Source organism: Sarcophilus harrisii, chromosome 3 (genome assembly GCF_902635505.1).
Source record: "Sarcophilus harrisii chromosome 3, mSarHar1.11, whole genome shotgun sequence".
Taxonomy (NCBI): domain Eukaryota; kingdom Metazoa; phylum Chordata; class Mammalia; order Dasyuromorphia; family Dasyuridae; genus Sarcophilus; species Sarcophilus harrisii.
The window spans coordinates 605,684,367-605,704,195 of record NC_045428.1 but is presented as its reverse complement, the minus strand read 5'-3'; the positions used below and the strand labels follow the sequence as shown (position 1 = coordinate 605,704,195).

General features: G+C 42.9%; 1 protein-coding gene across 1 annotated transcript; it reads right to left on the bottom strand.

Moving 5' to 3' along the window:
* Nucleotides 1-754: 754 nt before the first annotated feature.
* On the bottom strand, nucleotides 755-18,344 carry LOC105750112 (zinc finger protein 665). The gene is made up of 4 exons (XM_031963966.1): nucleotides 17,982-18,344; nucleotides 9,292-9,432; nucleotides 4,374-4,500; nucleotides 755-3,443 (listed from the first exon to the last, which is right to left on the bottom strand). Exons 2-4 carry the CDS (start codon nucleotides 9,322-9,324, stop codon nucleotides 853-855), a joined length of 2,751 nt encoding a protein of 916 aa, XP_031819826.1. The 5' UTR covers nucleotides 9,325-9,432; nucleotides 17,982-18,344; the 3' UTR covers nucleotides 755-852.
* Nucleotides 18,345-19,829: the final 1,485 nt, after the last annotated feature.

The following is a 19,829-nucleotide window of genomic DNA, read 5'->3' as shown; positions in this document are numbered from 1 at the left end:
AGAGTTCAGACAATGGAACTACCTCTGTGAAGAGGTCAGAGAACAGCAACTGCCTCTTAATCTCCTTGTATCATCATCATTATCCCCTCACATGAAGGGATCCATTCTGACAGACAGAGTTAGATCTCCAGCAGCCACTGGCAGGTGGCTCTTATATCACAACAGATTATTAACATTTAATGATGATAAGATTTCCTTTTGTTGTCATTCTCTATTTCAGGTAGGTGAGAGATGTACAAGGATCTTTTTCCTATTAAAAATACTTGTTTTTAAGATAAAAGTAAAGTGTCAGGAGAATACTTGTTTTTAAGATAAAAGTAAAGTGTCAGGAGAATTCTTGATTCAAAATATAGAGTTAAAAGACAGAATATTATGAAAATAATTTTATCATTCCTTTGTAATAAAGTCTTCAACACTGGTGAAAATGACAACAGGAAACCATCGATATCTGATTTCTTTTTTAATGTTGAAATTCATACCAATAAAATCAAATGAACATTTTAAATTTACACAAAACAGAAAAATGTCAAGAAACAAATCTGCAAAGCCTGAATTTCTTTTTTGAATATTAATGAATTCAAGAAAACATTTTTGAAAGCTTTTTCAGTCCTGTTCTATTGCATGTATCATTACTGTAATAATGCCTTCCTCATTATGTTAGAGAATGGGGAGCAGGATAATCCTATGGCTAATACACTTCCCACTGCTAATCTCTCCTATACAAAATAGGGGGGGAAAAAAACCAACAATCACCAAAAAAAAAAAAAAAAAAAAAAAAAAAGTTTCACTCCCGTGTAGATTCTCTAAGGCCTGGTAAGATGGGAGCTGCATTTAAAACTTTTTCCATATTAATTACATTATAAAAGGTTTTTCTTCAGTATGGATTCTCTGATGTCTGGCAAGATGGGAGCTGCGTGTAAAAGCCTTTCCACACTGATTACATTTAAAAAGTTTCTCTCCTGTGTGGATTCTCTGGTGTGCAGCAAGACTGGAGGAGAATCTGAAAGCCTTTCCACACTGATTACATTGAAAAGGTTTCTCTCCAGTGTGGATTCTCTGATGTGCAGCGAGACTGGCACTACGTGTGAAAGAGTTTCCACATTGATTACATTTAAAAGGTTTCTCTCCAGTGTGGATTCTCTGATGTGCAGCAAAACTGGCACTGCGTGTGAAAACCTTTCCACATTGACTACATTTAAAAAGTTTCTCTCCAGTGTGGATTCTCTGATGTGCAGCAAGATTGGCACTACGTGTGAAAGAGTTTCCACATTGATTACATTTAAAAGGTTTCTCTCCAGTGTGAATTCTCTGATGTGTAACAAGACTGGAGGAGAATCTGAAAGCCTTACTACATTGATTACATTTAAAAGATTTCTCTCCAGTGTGGATTCCCTGATGTTCTACAAGATTGGCACTGCGTGTGAAAGCCTTTCCACACTGATTACATTTAAAAGGTTTCTCTCCAATGTGGATTCTCTGATGTCTAGCAAGATGGGAGCTGCATCTGAACGCCTTTCCACACTGATTACATTTAAAAGGTTTCTCTTCAGTGTGAATTGCCTGATGTCTAACAAGATGGGAGCTGCATCTGAAAGCCTTTCCACATTGATTACATTTAAAAGGTTTCTCTCCTGTGTGAATTCTCTGATGTCTTGTAAGATTCATTTTGCGTGTGAAAGCCTTTATACATTGATTACATTTAAAAAGTTTCTCTCCAGTGTGGATTCTCTGATGTGCAGCCCGATTGGCACTGCTTGTGAAAGAGTTTCCACACTGATCACATTTAAAAGGTTTCTCTCCAGTGTGAATTCTCTGATGTATAACAAGACTGGAGGAAAATCTGAAAGCCTTTCCACATTGATTACATTTAAAAGGTTTCTCTCCAGTGTGGATTCTCTGATGTTCTGCAAAATTGGAACTCTGTGTAAAAGCCTTTCCACAGTGATTACATTTAAAAGGTTTCTCTCCAATGTGGATTCTTTGATGTTCTGCAAGACCGGCACTCTGTGTAAAAGCCTTTCCACACTGATTACATTTAAAAAGTTTCTCTCCAGTGTGGATTCTCTGATGTGCAGCAAGATTGGTACTGCGTGTGAAAGCCTTTCCACACTGATTACATTTAAAAGGCTTCTCTCCAGTGTGGACTCCCTGATGTCTAGGAAGACTTGAGCTGCATCTGAAAGCCTTTCCACACTGATTGCATTTAAAAGGTTTCTCTCCAGTGTGAATTCTCTGATGTCTTATAAGATTCATTTTGCGTGTGAAAGCCTTTATACATTGATTACATTTAAAAAGTTTCTCTCCAGTATGGATTCTCTGATGTGCAGTAAGATTGGCACTGCCTGTGAAAGCCTTTACACACTGATTACATTTAAAAGGTTTCTCTCCAGTGTGGATTCTCTGATGTAAAGCAAGACTGGCACTCTGTGTGAAAGCCTTTCCACATTGATTACATTTAAAAGGTTTCTCTCCAGTGTGGATTCTCTGGTGTTCTGTAAGGTTATAATTATATCTAAAAGCTTTTCCACACTGATTACATTTAAAAGGTTTCTCTCCAGTGTGAATTCTCTGATGTCTAGCGAGATGGAAGCTCGATCTAAAAGTCTTTCCACATTGATTACATTCATAAGCCTTATCTCCAGTGTGGATTTCCTTATGTTTTGCTAGACTGGAAATATCTGTACAAGTTTTTCCACACTGATTGCATATGTGAGGCTTTCCACACTGAAGACATAAATAAGGCTTCTCTTTACAATGCATTCTATGATGGTCAAGTGGGAATGATCTGTAATAGAAAGCTCTCCCACATTCAGTACATTCATGAAATATCTCTCCAGTATGAGCCTTATGAGGGCTAGAAAGAGCTGGATTCCAACCAAAGGCTTTCCCACACAGATCATATGCATATCTCTTCAATCCAGGATGGCAAGGAAGAGATGAGTGGCAGGATGAGTTTGCTTTACACACATTATTTTCATCAGGTTCTTTTCCAATATGCATTTGCTGAGGAGTAAGGAGATTAGCGTTCTGACTGAAAGCCTTCTCACTTTTATTATTTATGGAAAGGATTTCTTCACTATCAGTTTTCTGATGGCCATTGAGGTCTGAACTGCGCTTCACAGCTATATCCCATTGATTTCGTGGAACCAACAGCTCTATGTCTTTAGTGAAGCATTTCTTGTATTCACTACCTTTAAGATAATAACTTCCTGAGCTCATTTTCTTACACTGATTTAGGATAGAAGACCATCTGAATCTCTTTCCAATTTCGTACAATTCACAATCATTCTTTGGACATTTATCTTCTTTAAGAATAAAATCATGCAATTCCTTCAAATTGAAGTCAAAGGGATCATCATCTATGAATCTTTGCAGGTCATGTTCTTCCATAAAAATTTCCAACTTTTTACTTATCTCATTTACTGTAAACCCAGTTTTTACATCTGAAGAAGACAAACATACACAAAAAGACATACATACATATATAAACATAAATAGCAATGTCATATAAGAGTCATTGCAGCTTGTCACCAAACTATATAAAACTTCACAAGTGTACTCAGTGCAAACAATGGCTTTTAATACCTGAAGTCATTTTTAAGAAGTGATAGATTGGAGGCAGCTAGGTGGTGCAGTAGATAACCACCAGCCCTGAAATCAAATCTGGTCTGGGACACAACACTTCCTAGCTTTGTGATCCTGGGCAAATTACTCAATCCCAATTCCCTCAGCAAAAAAAATATATATAAATAAATAATAAAAGTACAAAGAGATAGATATGTGAGATGTGCATCTCAAAGTAATGGACCAATGAGAGACTAATCCTCTCCCAAAGCTTTGGAGGCTAAGACCCCAGATCAATCTAGCTGCCCCCAGGGTTTGCTTTTGGCTAACTTAACAGAGTTTTCCTAGAGTGCATAGCATTTCATTTGGGTCAAATTTATCTAGGGAGATGAGGTCCTTCCTAAAATCCTGTCAAAGTCCAGACAACTTCTGGAGTTAGAGTCACTTTTGCTACTCATAATGAATTGTGAGGCATTTTTATTTTGTTTTAGGGGAGATTCTTAGAGAGCTATTTCCTATTCTATAGTACCATTTTATCAAACCCTCTCCCATTTTTTTTTAGTAGGTTTTCAGAAAGTTTACCTAACAAATGTGGTAGTAAGGTCAGCTATCTGACTGACTTAAATTAAATTACATAACTCAAAAAGGCTACAACCAAGACCAAAATGGATCAAGACTTGGTGCCCTCAGATGATTGAACACTCAATCCAATTTCTGGGATGCAACACAGTGTGGATCACTTCTGTGCTAGTTTGTGCTCATTTTGAAGTGATGATGGACACCAAGAAAATAGAGGAAATGGTCCTTACCCAGGAACAGTAGATTCTGGACATTCTCCAGTATGACCTCCTTGTACAGCTTCTTCTGAGAAGGGTCTAAGAGACCCCATTCCTCCTCAGTGAAGTCCACCATAATATCCTTGATTGTCACCAATGCCTAAACCATCAAAAGTCACTTGATTTAGAGCTGAGATATCCTCCAGAATTCATCTACTCCAACCCTCATCAACTTAGAGAAAACTGAAGCAGAGATGGGATTTGCCTAAAACTCATATAACCTTTAGGAGTGTCAGAGCCCACAGTTGGAACCAGGAATTAACAGCCTAATGGAATATTGAGAAAAACATTTTCCATTTGAAATGAGAGTCATATTGGATAATATAAGTTGGAAAAATGCCTTACTATAAAATGCTTCTCCTACTGAAATTAGAGAAAACATATGAATTCTATAGAACCTGTAGAGGTAAAAGAGAGATAATGAGACATCCCTCCCCACAAGAAGGGGCTTAAGTGAATATATAATTAAAAAAAAAATTTATGAAGACCGAATTAACAAGGGTTAACTCTAATTGTGTCCTCTTTAATCTGTAAAAAGTGTGTCCCCTTTGATCTGTAAAAGAAGGGAGAGTTGGGGTCCCAGACTCCAGAGAGTCTGGAAAGAAGCATACTTTCCAGACAAACCTTTTCCTAAGATAAGCAGCATCATTCAATTGGAAATCTCAGGCAAATCACCCCCCATTGATCTTTTGGGTAGCTGGATCCCCATTCAGGAAACTCCAAATTCTGAAAAAAAAGCCTTCAAAGTTATTTCATTCAATTGGAAGATCTTGGTCTGATAATCAGTTCAAACTGCCCCCAACCCCAAGATTTGCTCATAAAATAGGTTTTTGTCAACCCATTTTTTGAAAATCTCTTCATTAAGAGATTTGTCCACCTCTAACAAACAATAAAACTTCCTTTTGATACAGATTTATGGTTTCTGAATACTTTTTCACCAACTTGCCACCACAAAAGAGGGGATTCCCACAGCTCTCTGGACTGCTACTAACTGCATGAAAATACTACTAAATAAAATGAATCAGGGAAAAGGAACCATTAGCAGTGATCACTAAGGAGAGAACAAAGAAATTATCTAGCAAATTTCCTATAGCTCTAAAATGAAATCACTAAATAGAAGCTGGAAAGGGAATTTAAAGAGAATCTGGTCTCAACTGGCTAATATGAAATTCTTTCCAAACAAGTGATAAAGCTTTTTTGCTTCTCATAAAGTGAGGTTATTAATGAAATATATTCTGTGAGAGATGATTAATTGGGACACTGTCTCCCAGAAACCCAGTGCTGTGGTGTTTGATGCCACATTCTTGCCCTGATTCCTACTTCACTCAGCCCTCTAGAGCCCGTCCAAAAATCAGGCTATCCTGGCTGAGGAGACCTTTGAAACTGTTGGATTCTTATTATGTAATTGCTTCCTGTTCATTATTTTTTGCCACCCAATCCTACTCTTTCCTTCTTTAACTCTGGGAAGTACAATCATGTTCCCCAAATCTTATGACCCAAACTTTTACACAGCTAGTACTAAGCGTTTTCCAAAATGAATTTTTGAAAAAAAAAAAAAATCACTGATATCATTTGATGCTATGTTGCTATTCTTTTTTTTTTTTTTTTTGAGTTGAAGTAATATCTTTTTTTTTAATAGCTTTTTATTGATAGAACATATGCATGGGTAGTTTTTTAACAATGTCCTTTGCAATCACTTCTGTTCCAACTTTTCCCTTCCTTCCCTCTACCCCCTCGCCTAGATGGCAGGCAGTCTCATACATGTTAAACATGTTAAAGTATCTCTTAAATACAATATATGTGTATATATTTATATAGTTCTCTCGTTGCACAAGAAAAATTGGGTTTTCAAAGGTAAAAATAACCTGGGAAGAAAAAGAAAAAGGCAAGTAGTCCACATTCATTTTCCAGTGTTCTTTCTCTGGGTGTAGCTGGTTCTGTTCATCACTGATCAATTGGAACTGAATAAGAGGGTCACTTCCATCAGAATTGATACTCATACAGTATTGTTGTTGAAGTGTACAATGATCTCCTGGTTCTGCTCATTTCACTCAGCATCAGTTCATGTAACTGACTTCCCCTCCCTGCCCCACCATATAAACTATTTTCAACTTTTCATGTCCAACATTTGTCCAGTCATTGAAAAAAAATCAAATTTGTAGGATTTTTTTTTTTTTTAATCTGAGAGTATGTAGATACTTTCTGAAATCATCCTGCTGGTCATTTCTTTCTTTCTTTCTTTCTTTTTTTTTTTTTTGGTTTCAAATATATTTTTATTGCATTTTAGGCTATATACTACAGGCTTTTTATGTCTACCTTTTTTTTTTTTTTTTTAACTTTTTATTGACAGAATCCATGCCTGGGTAATTTTTTTACAACATTATCCCTTGCACTCACTTCTGTTCCGACTTTTCCCCTCCCTCCTTCACCGTACCTCTCCCAGATGGCAAGCCATCCTATACATTTTGCATATGTCCTGGTCATTTCTTATAGAACAATAATATTCCTTTTTTTTTTTTTTTTGAACAATAATATTCCTTAACATTCATATACCACAATTTACCCAGCCATTCTCCATTTGATGGGCATCCATTCAATTTCCAGTTTCTAGCCACTATGAAAAGGGCTGCTACAATATGTTGTCATTCTTTTATCAATGTCAGTATCTCTTGTCCCCCAATCACCTTGAGAAAACTTACAGCACTCACTTCCAGTCCTTTTACTGTCTAAAAAGGCACAAAGCACTTGGCAAATGTGGCCAAACTATCTGATTAACAGAGCAGTTATTTTTTTCTTCCTGTGTTCTCTTGCTCTGACATAAATATCTATGATAAAGACGTCACACTGCAACTCTCAATTCACATTTTCTTCTTCTGGGTAAAAATGTATTTTTCAAGGAAAGCAGAAAGACGGGGAAAATGAGCTTCACTGCAAGTATCTCTGATGAAGGCCACATTTCCCAAATACATAGAGAACTGAGTCAAATGTCTAAGAATAAAAACCATTTCTCAATTGAGAAATGATCAAAGGAAATGAACAGATCTTAGATGAGGAAATCAAAAATAATGTAGGAAAATGAAGTGCTCTAAATCACTTTTGATTAGGGAAATGCAAATAAAAATAACTCAGAAGTACCAACTCACATCTATCAGGTTAACTAATAACAAAAAATAATCAATACTGGAAAGAATGTGGGAATACTGGGATATTAGTGCACTGAAGAGGAATTGTGAAGTGATCTAAGCTTTTTGGAGAGGAATTCGGACATATGAACAAAGGACAAACAAACTGCAAATCTTTAGATCTTCTAATAGCTCCAGTAGGTCTGTATAATTCCAAAGAGATTACAAAAAAAGGGAAAGGGCATACATGAACAAAAATATTAATAGCAGCCCTTTTCCTGAAGGCAACATTGTGAAAATTGAAGGAATTCCCATTAATTTGAGAATGGTTGAACAAGCTGTGGCATATGAATATAATGAAATAGTATTGTGCAATAAAAAATAAGAGGCGGATTTCAGAAAGAACTAAAAAGTCAAATTGATACAAACTGAAATGAGCAGAGCCAGGAAAAGATTGAATACAGAATCAGCAACAGAGTGTGATGATCAACTATGAAGGACTCTGCTCTTCTCAGGAGCACAAGGATCCAAGGCAATTATAAAAGACTCAAGAAGGAAAAGGCTTCCCTCACACTAAAGAAAGAACAGATGGGCTCTGAAAGTGATTGAAGAATATATCTGTTAGTTACTTTATTCTTTTTTTCTCCTCTTTTGATCTGTTTCATTTTTATAACACCTCTCATTAAAAGGGAAATGTTTTAAATGATAGCACATTTATACCTATATCAAATTGCCTACCATTTTAGGAAGAAGAGAAGGGAATGAAGAAAAATTTACAACTCCAAATCTTATAAAAATGAATGCTATGACATGCCATGACATGTAATTGAAAATAATTTAAAACAAACAAGCAAATGTCCCTTTTTGTATCTGGATCCTAACCTGATCTCAGTTAATAACTCTCTCTGAGACCCAACAAATCCAACCCAAAGCCCAGGTCAGGTAAGCAGGAGAGACTGTCTCTGTGACATCCGAGGAAATGTAACCCCATTCATGGAGTCTGTCACACCCTCCAGCGGATAAATAAACCACAGTTTACTCTCTGGCTGGACCCTGAGCTCCCTGACTATCCCTACCAAGGACCCTGACAATTCCCAACAGGATCAATGAGACCATCCTTATGTGGCTCCTGGAACATGGTAGACACTACAATACCCACCCCAGCCTTCTCACACCTTAGTCGTCCTCTCTGCCCCAGAGACACTGGCCTCCTGGCTTATATTTAACCAAGATCCTCTGTCTCCTGACCCTGGGCCTTTTCAATGGCTTCTCTCCTGTTTGCAATGGTCTGCTCCCTCACCTCCTGCTTCCTTCACATATCAGCTAAATTCTCCCTTTCTGAAAACAAGCTTTTCTTGGTCTCCCAAAGTGCTGAACTTTCCCTCTGAGAGTAGCTCCCATCTACACTATCCAGTGCAGGTGTGGACACAGCTCATGAAATGTTTTCTCCCCTGGGAGCTCCTTGAGGGCAGATCAGATATTTTTTCTTTACCTTCCTCTGCATCCTCAGTGGTTAGCACAGAGCTTGGCCCAGAGGAACTATTTTTTAACATTTATTGACTTGATCTGAGACCTGGTAAAGAAGAGGGACTCAGAGAGCCCTGAGAGCCGCCTGAGGGGGCAGGAAATGGGCAGTGCCAGGAGGGTGATTCCTGCCCTGCTGCCAGCCCTGCCAGGGACCCCTCCCTCTGACAGGAGGAAACTTCCTGGGCTCATTTGGACTGGCCCTGGGCTGATGCTACTCGGCTCTGGGGAGGGACTGCACTCACCTGGGATGACGGTCTCTGGCTGCCAGCGGCCATGTCTCTGGTTCCAGGATTGGGTTCTCTGCCAGCTGGGCTGGGGAAGTAGAGGAACCTCAGAGAGGGAGGACGGGATCTGAGTCTTCTCTTCCCAGGCTGGATGCTGACCTGCCCACAATGAGAGAGAACTTTCAGGTCATGGATAATTAGTGATTCTGTCCCACTCTCAGGGAAGAGACTCCACCCCAGGAGGGAGCAGGAAGGGTCAGGCCTGGAAGTGAGCTGGGTCTGAGCAGGAAGAGGAGGTAAATCCCAAGTCCTTCCCTTTCATCTAATGCCCTCCCCCCAAGGGTTTAGTTTTGGGATCCCAGTTGGGATAAGACCAGAAGCAGCCTCCATGACTCTTGACCCAGAGTTCTCCCTCCAGCTACTGGTGAGATTGAGGAGGGACCCAAAAGTCCTAGACCAGTTTCACAAATGTCTCAGAAGAATGTGAGGCTTGCACCAATCTCCTAGGCAAGGGGCAAAGATTTTACTGGAAGTAATTTAAGGCTATTACTGAGGGGTCTGAATTCTAGGAGAATCCAAAGAAGCAGCAGCCGCAGAGAGATTGACTGATCCAACTTTCCATCACAGAGATGTTCATTCTAAAGCTCCAGCAGAGGGCTGGGAGCAATCTCCAGGGAAGCCGAGGCTGGTCTTGAAAATGGGTCACTGACCAGCTCATCAGTCAGCAAAGGCCCGAGAAGTCTCCTCAGAACCAGGCTGGACAAAGGAGTTCTCTAAGGAGGGGCCAGGAGCGGAGAGATGGGGGAGACTCCGAAGCTGGAAGATTTGGGCTGAGGACTTACTGCCCCCCAGGTCAGGGCCCCATGTGACATTCCTATAGAGGAGGTGGGCGGTCAGGCAGCAGTGACTCCTGAACAGGAGGTCAGAGGAGGAAGATGAGCCCAATGGGAAGGGCAGCTAGCAGGAGTGGGTGAAGGGAGGAGGGGCCCTGGTACAGGGTAGGGTACAGACCTCCCTGGGACCTGCAGGAGCAGAGATGGCTCCTAGAAGTCAGATAAATCTCAGCTACGAGAGAAGGATGCAGAGATCTCAGCTCAGAGAGGAGATAGAGAGATCTCACATCAGAGAGAAGAAGGCAGAGACATCTCAGCTCATAGAGATGGAGGCAGAGAGATCTCATAGAGGAGATGGCGAGAGCTCAATTTACAGGGAAGGAAAATGAGCTCTCAACTTCCTGTGATTCTGCTTATGGCTAAGGGGCTAAGTGTGGGTCCTCTAATCTCAGGATCTCCGCTCGCTCCATCCCTTGGGAATGACCCCTCCCAATCCCAGGATTACAGTTGTGTGGAAAAGGTGAAGAACTTACAGATCAAGCGCAAATTGATTGGTGACTGTTAAACTAAAATTGATTGAAGCCTTAAGGCCTCAGTTTGGGCTTCTCCAGTCACGTGATTTTAGATAAGACCTGGAAGACATTCCATTATCCAAAGAAGGAATTAAAGAATATATGTGGCCAAAGAAGTATGTATCACCTTATCTACTGCATTCTACTGACCAAATGAGGAATAGAGACTTATATAACCAATCACAACATAGAGAGGATGGGATTTGGGGGGTTCTTTGTCTAAAATGTATGAAAACTGTGAGCACTCTCAAGGGAGTGGCCCTCCTGCTGTGAGCATCTTTACTGTCCTTTCAGGCTCACAGAAGAGAATGGTCCACTTCTCGAGATTCTAATAAATTTTCTATACTTCATTTGGAGTGACTCCTGAGTAGTCAATTTGGGTAAGTGTCTTAGTCCTAAACAGTTTGGGGGCTCACCTGGGATTGGTGTCTTTTGGGGAGACAGGTGTGCACCTTGAACGGAGACAGGCATCCACAGAGGAATTTCTCTGGTGGTCTCCAAACTCAAGGGTATGCGTCCTCCCTCCCTATCAGACAACAGACTGAAGCAGGAGGGCTCAGTGAGGTGCAGAAACTGATGCATTGGAAGAAACAAATGTCCTGTCTGGCTGGCGCAGTTTAGAATCTACCCGTGTGGCTTGGTAAGCTCTCGAAACAGTTTGGGGGCTTACTGGCGGTGTTTTAGGGACCCCGAGGGAATAGCCCTTGCTAAATTTTGAGTGCTGGACTGTGACTAGCCCCAGTGTTAAAGAACTGCTGAGGGAAGCTCCCAGGAAACTGCTGAACTTAGTTTGGAAACTAAGGATGGGAAAGACACAGTCCAAAAATTAATGTCAAGACCCTGGTCAGGGAATCCCAGTCGATAGCCCATTGAGAAGTTAACTTAAGGACTGGGAGGAACTTCCCAGATATAAAGGAAAGGACAAAAGAAAGATGGTTAAATATTGCTGCTTCATATGGAACAGCCAAAATATTGGTGGGGGAACAATCTGGCCAAAATTTGGTTCCTCAGAGGGTGTTATCAATTCAATTTGTATGAGAATGATAAAGATCCTTTTAACCTGGAGGAATCCATTATGATAATCTATGGCTTAATAGGTCTTTCTGAACCAGCCCAGAGAAAACAGAAAAAGGGTCAGAGGCTAAAGACACAGTAGTAAAGGAGGAGAAGCAGGACTGGAACCCTTTAAAAGCTCTGCCCCCTCCTTACATCCCACCCCCAGGGGAGGCTCAGCCAGCAGAGGCCCCACTTGTGGCTGAAGCTCCTGTGGAACAGATAAGGGAAGGACCATATGCTCCTATTTCCAGGGAATTACACCAGTTACAAAAGGATATTCAGAAATTTCCCTTTAGGTAGGAGGCAAGATCACTCCCAGGAAAGACTTGGAGTTCAGTGGGAGATATAAGTAAAGAGGTCCCTCTCCCAGCCAAGGATTCAGATATGTTTCCCCTCAGGGAAGTCCTGTTGGGTGGGGCTCAGGGAGGTATTGGCTATGTGAAGGAGCCCCAGTCAAGAAGTGAGGTCAGGGAGTTTAAAAAAGAATTAGTTTCCATTATGGAGGACTCAGTTGAGGATTAGGGTTAGATCAGTTTCTGAGCCCCAGCTTATATACTTGGGGAGAATTAATGTATGTATTATCAATATTGTTTACTCCTGAAGAGTGTTGTTCAATTCAGGCAGGAGCCATGCGGGAATGGGAAAGAAGGCATCCACCCCAAACAGAAATATCCTGTGAATGACAAGGGATGGGATGGTAATAATCAGGCGCATAGATAGAATATGCACAATCTGAATGAGTTAATAGTTGTGGGAGTAAGGAATGTCTTAGAGGCAAAATATAAATAAGGCCTTGCCTGTCACCCAAGAAAAGGATGAGTCACCAGTGCAGTATTTAGAAGAATTAGAAAAGGAATAAGAAAGTATTCAGGAACGGATCCTGATAACCCACAGAATGAACAGATATTAAAGGTACAATTTATATCAATTCTTGGGGGGAATATAAATAGGAAGTTACAGAAGATTGAAGGATGGATGCGGTCTTCTTTGGAGACTTTACTAAAGGAAGCTACTAAGATTTATGCAAGGAGAGATGAGGACCAGACTAAGGAGAAAGAGAGGCAGAGAAGGGAATGGGAGAAGCAGAGGGATAAGAAAGAGGGGAGAATAGGATAATGATTCAGTAGATCCATAGCTTGGAAGCTGCTAAAAAGAGTTATAAAGGACCTAGGAGGGACTGGGAGTCTGCAGGAAACCATAAGGGTTTTGAGGAATTCATTGAGGAATTCAAATTCAGAGTGTTGGACATGTGAAAAATAAGGACACTTTTCTAGGGAATGCCGGAGGAGAAAAGAGGAGGAACAAGTGACCTTATTGATTGAACTAGAGGATGAGGGGAGTCAGGAGCTCATTGATAAGCCCCACCCAGATCCCTTGATAAATCTAAGGGTGGGCCCCTTTAGGGAAGAATTAATATTTTTGGTAGATTTGCGAGCAGCTAGGGCAGCAGCCACACCAGTTCCCATCACCAAGAACAAAATTATCATCTAGTACTCTGGTGGTATCTGGAGTTAGAAGAGAGAAATTTACAGTTCCCATGTCTGAAGTAATATCCGTTATGATATGTAAGTGTTAGGACAATTGTTAGTGATACCAGAGACTGGTGTAAATTTATTGGGAAGGGACTTAATTACAAAATTGTCAATTAGCCTTATAATTAGAGATTCCATGTTGGTACCTGTTGCAGACTTACATTCTGAAAGAAGATAGGGACCAAATTGATCCACAGGTATGGGCTAGCCCTAAAAACCCTGGATACCTTACCATTCCCCTATTCAAATAATGGTCAGAGAGTCGTCATCTATCATTTGGGTGAGGGAGGAGAAAGGGTCTCTAACCAGTTATAAGGAAGGTTATTAGATGCGAATTTGATTGAACCCTGCATTTTACCATATAACACTCCCATTCTGTCAGTAAGGAAAAAAGAAGGAACTTATAGAATGGTACAGGATTTGAGAGAGGTTAATAAGATAGTTCTCCCCTCCCACCCAGTAGCCCTAGCTTATATTCTAATGGGGAAAAATACCAGAGGACAGCACATGATTCAGTGTGATAGAATTGAAAGATGCATTTTGGAGCTGTACTCTGGTGGAGGCAAGTAGGAATATTTTTGTCTTTGCATGGGAGGACCCAGACACAGGCAGGAAGCAACAATATCACTAGAATGTACTCCTGCCAGGATATAGTGAGTTACCTAATTTGTTTGGACAAGCTTTGGACAGGATGTTGGAGAACTTTGAATACCCTAAGCAGAGAATTAAAATATTACAGTATGTGATTTGCTCATAATGGGGAGAGATTGTGTAGCACAAACTACCATTAACCTGCTTAATTTTCTGGGCCAGAAGGGACTAAGAGTATCTCAAGAAAAATTACAGTTTGTAGAACAGGAAGTGAAGTATTTAGGGCACCTGATAAGTGAGGGACAGAAGAGATTGGATTTGACTTGGATTGAGGGAATGCAGCAGATGACCATTCCCAGGACAAAAAAGGAATTTAGGAAAATCCTGGGATTGGTGGGATATTATAGGAATTAGATTAATGAGTATGCATTGTTAAAAGTGAAGTATTTAGGGCACCTGATAAATGAGGGACAGAAGAGATTGGATTTGACTTGGATTGAGGGAATACTGCAGATGACCATTCCCAGGACAAAAAAGGAACTTAGGAAATTCCTGGGATTGGTGGGATATTGTAGGAATTGGATTAATGAGTATGCATTGTTAACTAAATCTTTATATACATATCTGTTGGAGGAAAAACCTAATCAAAGAGAATGGAATGCTAAAACACAAAAAAGATTTGAGAGTTTGAGGAAGGCTTTACTATCAACCCCTGTGTTAATATTGCCATCTCTAAAAAAACCTTCCATCTATTTCTTAATACTGAACAAGGGGTGGCCTTAGGAGTTTTAGCACAAATAAGGGGGGACAGAGACATCCTGTAGCTTTCCTGTCAAAATGGTTAGATCCTATGGCAGTGGCTGCAACAGCTGTACTAGTGGAAGAGAACAGAAAATTGACATTTAGGAGAAGTCTTATAGTGAATGCTCCCCACCAGCTACAATCTATTTTAAGTCAGAGGGCAGGAAGGTGGCTAACTGACTCGAGAATACTAAAATATGAAGCAATCTTATTGGAAAAAAGATGATTTAGTATTATCACAAGATTCAAATCTAATTCAGCTAGTTTCCTCTCTGCCTCCCCCAGAGAGCATGTACAGTTAAAGAGCATGACTGTATTAATATGGTGGATCTACAAACAAAAGTCAGGGAGGACTTACAGGAGGAATCCTTGCTAAAAGGAGCCTGATGGTTCCTAGATGGATCCACCATCCAGAATGGTGGAGGGAAGACACAATGGGTATGCTCTTGTTGATGGGGATGGGTTATCGGTCATTAAATCAGGAGCCTTACCTAATAACTGGTGAGCACAAACTTGTGAACTGTTTGCTCTCAATCAGATGTTAAAAGAATTGAGTGAAAGGAGTGGAACTATCTACACTGACCCAAGTATGCCTGGGGAGTGGTACACATTTTTGGAAAGATCTGAGAAGAACGAGGCATGGTCAACAGCAAAGGTAAGGGACTGGCACTGAAGTCACATGAAGTGACTGAGGTACTGACCGATCTGATGACACCTAAGTTTTTAGCTATCGTTCATGTGAAAGGACACCATACAGGAAATTCCTTCGAGGCCAAGGGAAACCATTTGGCTGAGGAAGAAGCAAAGTTAGCAGGGGAGGGAGATTCCCGTTAATCCTGAGGAAATAATGGTGTTAATACCGGCCCTGCATCAGCATTTACCTCCACCATCCTATATCCCAGATAAAAAACAGAGGCTCCATGCTTAAGAGGCCCAAGAAGATGCAAAGAAGTGTTGGTTTCTCCCCAATGGCAGAGAGGTACTGACCAAAGCACTCATGAGACAGGTGATCCAATATTTGCAACAGGTAGCCATTGGGATGTCCAGAATATGTGTGATACTATATGCATTAAGTTTGTAGCCCCTGAATTATACACGCTGGCTCGTCACATAATGGACAGCTGCATTGTCTGTGGAAGGACAAACAGGTCAGCCCCATTGGGCAGAAGGATTCCTGGCATTTGACCCTTTCAGAGTATACAAGTGGACTTCACCGAGCTGCCCCGTGGGGTGTCTCAAATATCTGCTGGTCATAGTGGACCATCTGACCGCTTGGGTGGAGGCTTTCCCCCTCTGTCAGGATATGGCCCCTACTGCAGTGAAGGTCCTCCTTGAACAAATAATTGAGATATGGGATGGTGGAACGCATTGATTCAGACCAGGGTACTCACTTTACAGCCAAACTGCTACAAGCTCTACTTAGGGCCTTAGAAATATCTTGGGAGTTTCATACTACGGGGCACCCTCCTTCTTCAGGAAAAGTGGAAGCATGAATCAGGAAATAAAAAAACAACTTACAAGGTTAACATTAGAAACTCAGTTACTTTGGACTAAGTGCCTTCCTCTTGCTTTGCTGAGAATGAGGACAAAGCCTCGTAGGGACATTGGTCTCTCCCCCTATGAATTATTGCTTGGCTATGCTTACCCTGGGCTAATGAATCCAGAGAAATCTGACCCAATTTTTTGAGACCAAAGACTTATTCCTTAGAAAATACATTACGATTCTGATGGAACATCTAAAAGCATTGCAACTAAAAGGTCCCATTGCTCAGACTCCCCCTTTAGGATTTGCGGTGCACCCATTTAAATCAGGGGATTGGGTCCTGATTCACTCATGGAAAGAGGACGAGCTGACCCTGAGCTATGACGGGCCCTTCCTGATCCTGTTGACTTCAGATACCAGAGAGAGAGGTTGGACACATCACACGCGAGTCAAAGGTCCCGTGGATGCACCAAAGAAATGGCAGTAGAGACTGATCCAGGAAAACTGAAAGCCTAGTCGAAATTACAGGAAACTTAGCAAAGACTGATGAATCGTGCACGTAAAATCTTTTTGACTTGTCTCACTTGAGGCACTCTCTCGGCACTTTGCTTTAGATATTATATTTTGCTGGACTGTATTGTTAGGAATTAGGGATATTATATACTATCAGGAAGCATGGGGTGTGAACCAAACCCAAGGGGTTGGAGACTGTGCCTTGTAGATGCATGTGCATTTTATGTGGATACACCTTTTGTACTGGTACCTCCAGAGCAGTGGGGCATGAAAATACCTTCCCAACCTCGATCCAAACAACCGTCACTAGCTTTAGATTGGCTGACTGTTGGATGTGAGGGGGGCCTGATCAGCTTACACAGTGGCCCTGGGTTCCCGTTCCCCCGTCTCTGGCCTGGATCTTGAGCAACAGGTCAGTGATACGCAATGGAACAGGTTTCTGGGCAACAGAAGAAAGGCATGGTTGGACCCTGCTCAGTAGTTTTCTTCGGGGAATATTGCTCTGGTACAGGGCCATGCATGGGAGAAAGTGAATGCACATGGACATTTACCCACAGGCAGGGAAGGGAGCTGTCAGAGGCTGCAGCAGGTCTGAGAATCCATGAGACCAAACCAGGTAACTTGTTAGGATGGATCAGTAGTTCGCTGCCTCCAACACAGCATTTTCCCTTGGGGGGTTGCCGTTTGCTTGTATGGAGTCTCTTTCTCAGGTTTCCCCCCTTTAGCCGATTTGTCTTGTGCAGCAAGATAACGGCATAAATATGAACAGGACTAGACGCCGGATTTCACATATATTTTAGCATGTTTAATATGTGCTGGGATACCTGCCACCCGGGGCAGGGCTGGGCAAAGTTCACACCAAGAGCCGCGCGTAGAGAGCGCTTTACAAAAGGGATGTTATGAGGGGGAAGGGGGAGGGGCTGTTCTCACCCCTTTGTGCACTGGAGGAAACTGAGGCAAATGGTGTAAAGCTACAGAATCCTCCCCCCTCCCCCAAGTGTGCAAAGGGCCAGCAGCGACCGGTGAGGAGACCCCGCAGCACTGGGGGCTGCGTTGGGTTCCCCAAGGAACACTCAGCAGTGCCCGCCCCCCCAAGCCAGAGGGATGCGCAAGCGCGCCCCTCCCCCACCTCACCCCATGCAGGGGAAGTCCCTCAGGGCTGGGGCCCCGGTGCAGCCCCGCCCCCGCGCGCTCAGGCACACCCCCCCCCCCCCCCCCCCCCCCCCCCCCCCCCCCCCCCCCCCCCCCCCCCCCCCCCCCCCCCCCCCCCCCCCCCCCCCCCCCCCCCCCGCGCACGCGCGCAGCTCAGTCACACGCCCCCACTCACAGCTCCCGCACGTCCGCACCAGGTCTCCCCCCGCACCCGCCTGTCGCGCGCCCCGCCAGCTCTCCGGCCCTGACCGGCCCGGAACTGGCGCGGAAGGGGCGGAGCCTTCACCAGGAGGAGGGAGGTGCCAGGCCGCGCCTGCGCAATACGCCCTCCTCCCCTCCCCCACGCTCCCAGCAGAAGCCGGGCCCTGCCCCTGCGGGAGGCGCCGCCTTTGCCTTTTTCCTGCGCTTTGAAGTTCCCGCCGAGCTTCCCGGGGGCCCGGATAGTTAGGAAGAAGGAAGCGCATTGATGCGTTTTAAAAGACTGTTGGCCGTCTTCGGCTGAGAAAGAACGGGACTGCGCAGCTGCCACCCACTCACGGACGGCTAAAGAGGAGTGGGAAACCACGTGACAGCGAAGCTTCGGCCGTGGGTGGCGGTGAGAACTCCGGGGGACAGTTCAGCCCGTCCCTGCCATTAGCACAGCCTTGCCGCTGAGCAGCGTAGCCCCTCGGCACTGGGCAGCTTAGGGCTCCCGAGGTTGCGTCCGGCCACAGCTGCACCAGCAGGATGGAAGCACCCCACTTTCCTCTCACCCCCACCAGCATTGTTCCTAGTCACCTGAGGCCCTCGGTAGGCGTGAGGCGGTGATACCCGTGGTTTCCCGAGAATGTGGCAGAAGCGTTCGGACCGTAGCCCCAGGATCCTGTTGGTACCGCTGCTCTATGTGACTCCATCAACACTGAGCAGTTCAGGTTCACTCTATTAGGCTTTTGGTTCCTAAATAGCTTTCAGACATTGTAAAAGCAGTCAGCACCAGCCTGAATTTTTTGTGGCCTCTTACTCAGCCCCGAATTCTGAATCTCTCAAGTTTTGTTTGCACTTAGCTTTTGGTGGAGTTAAGTGCTGGCTTCTTAAGTGGCTGAGGCAACTTACTAGCAGGCCCTGTAGAGTTCTACGTTTTTGTTTCATACCATCTACATTTCCCCACCATTTGCATCAGACCAGTTTGGATATTTCCAAGTGTTCTGTCCCAGATGAGTAACTATGGTACAGTATGACAAGTCTCTGAAAGCCGCTCAGGCCTTTTCAGCTGAAATATGGCAAACCCTGTTGCCTCCAAGTTAGAATCAAACTCTCCTCCCATGGAGAATCACTTATTGAATCGGGCTGTTATCTTGCCTGTGGCTGCCCCTTCTGTTGAAGAGCCAGTACTCTGTGGTGTCCATCTCTGTAGCTCTCTTGTCCTTACAGAGAGAAAGTTTAGGTGCCAGTTTTTGCTACAAGAATATATCCATGAAGTTTGATTCTATTGAGGTTAATAATGAGAAGGGCATGAGCTACCTAAGTCTTAAGTCATTATTGCTTTTGCTTTTAATTACCTGTGTATCCCTTTTTGTGCCTTTGTGTTTGATGGTTCATTTTCTTCAGTTGTGGAGCTCAAGTTTGAATGGAATGAGATGACTAGAAAGCTGGGAATTTTTGTGGAAGAACATGATCTGCAAAGATTCATGAAGGATGGTCCTTGTGCCTTGACTTTGAGGGATATCCATCCCTCTAACATCCAAGTAGATAACTCAAATTCTGACTGTCAATTGGATGAAAGTAGGAAGAGATGTTTTTCCCTATGGGAGAGATCATGTTGAATAGCAGATCCCTGGGCACTCATGGGGGAAGGGTTTCAACCAGAGATCTTGTCTTACTTTCTCTCTGAGGATTCATTGAAAAGCCTTAGAAATAGGTCCATGTGGCTGTGCTTTTCCCTAGAGGAGGAGGATCAGCAGACAACCTTACTCTAGTGGAAGGAAGATGGATAAAGGCCATGCTTGTAGGAAGGGCTTCTCCTAGAACTAACACTTGACTGTCC

Excerpts from the sequence above, each read along its gene's own strand:
- LOC105750112 (XM_031963966.1), bottom strand. The coding sequence starts at position 9,324 with ATGGCCGCTGGCAGCCAGAGACCGTCATCCCAG. Across the intron at positions 4,501-9,291 it reads GCCAGAGACCGTCATCCCAG|GCATTGGTGACAATCAAGGA; the intron begins GTGAGTGCAGTC and ends TTGATGGTTTAG. Across the intron at positions 3,444-4,373 it reads CCAGAATCTACTGTTCCTGG|ATGTAAAAACTGGGTTTACA; the intron begins GTAAGGACCATT and ends TGTCTTCTTCAG.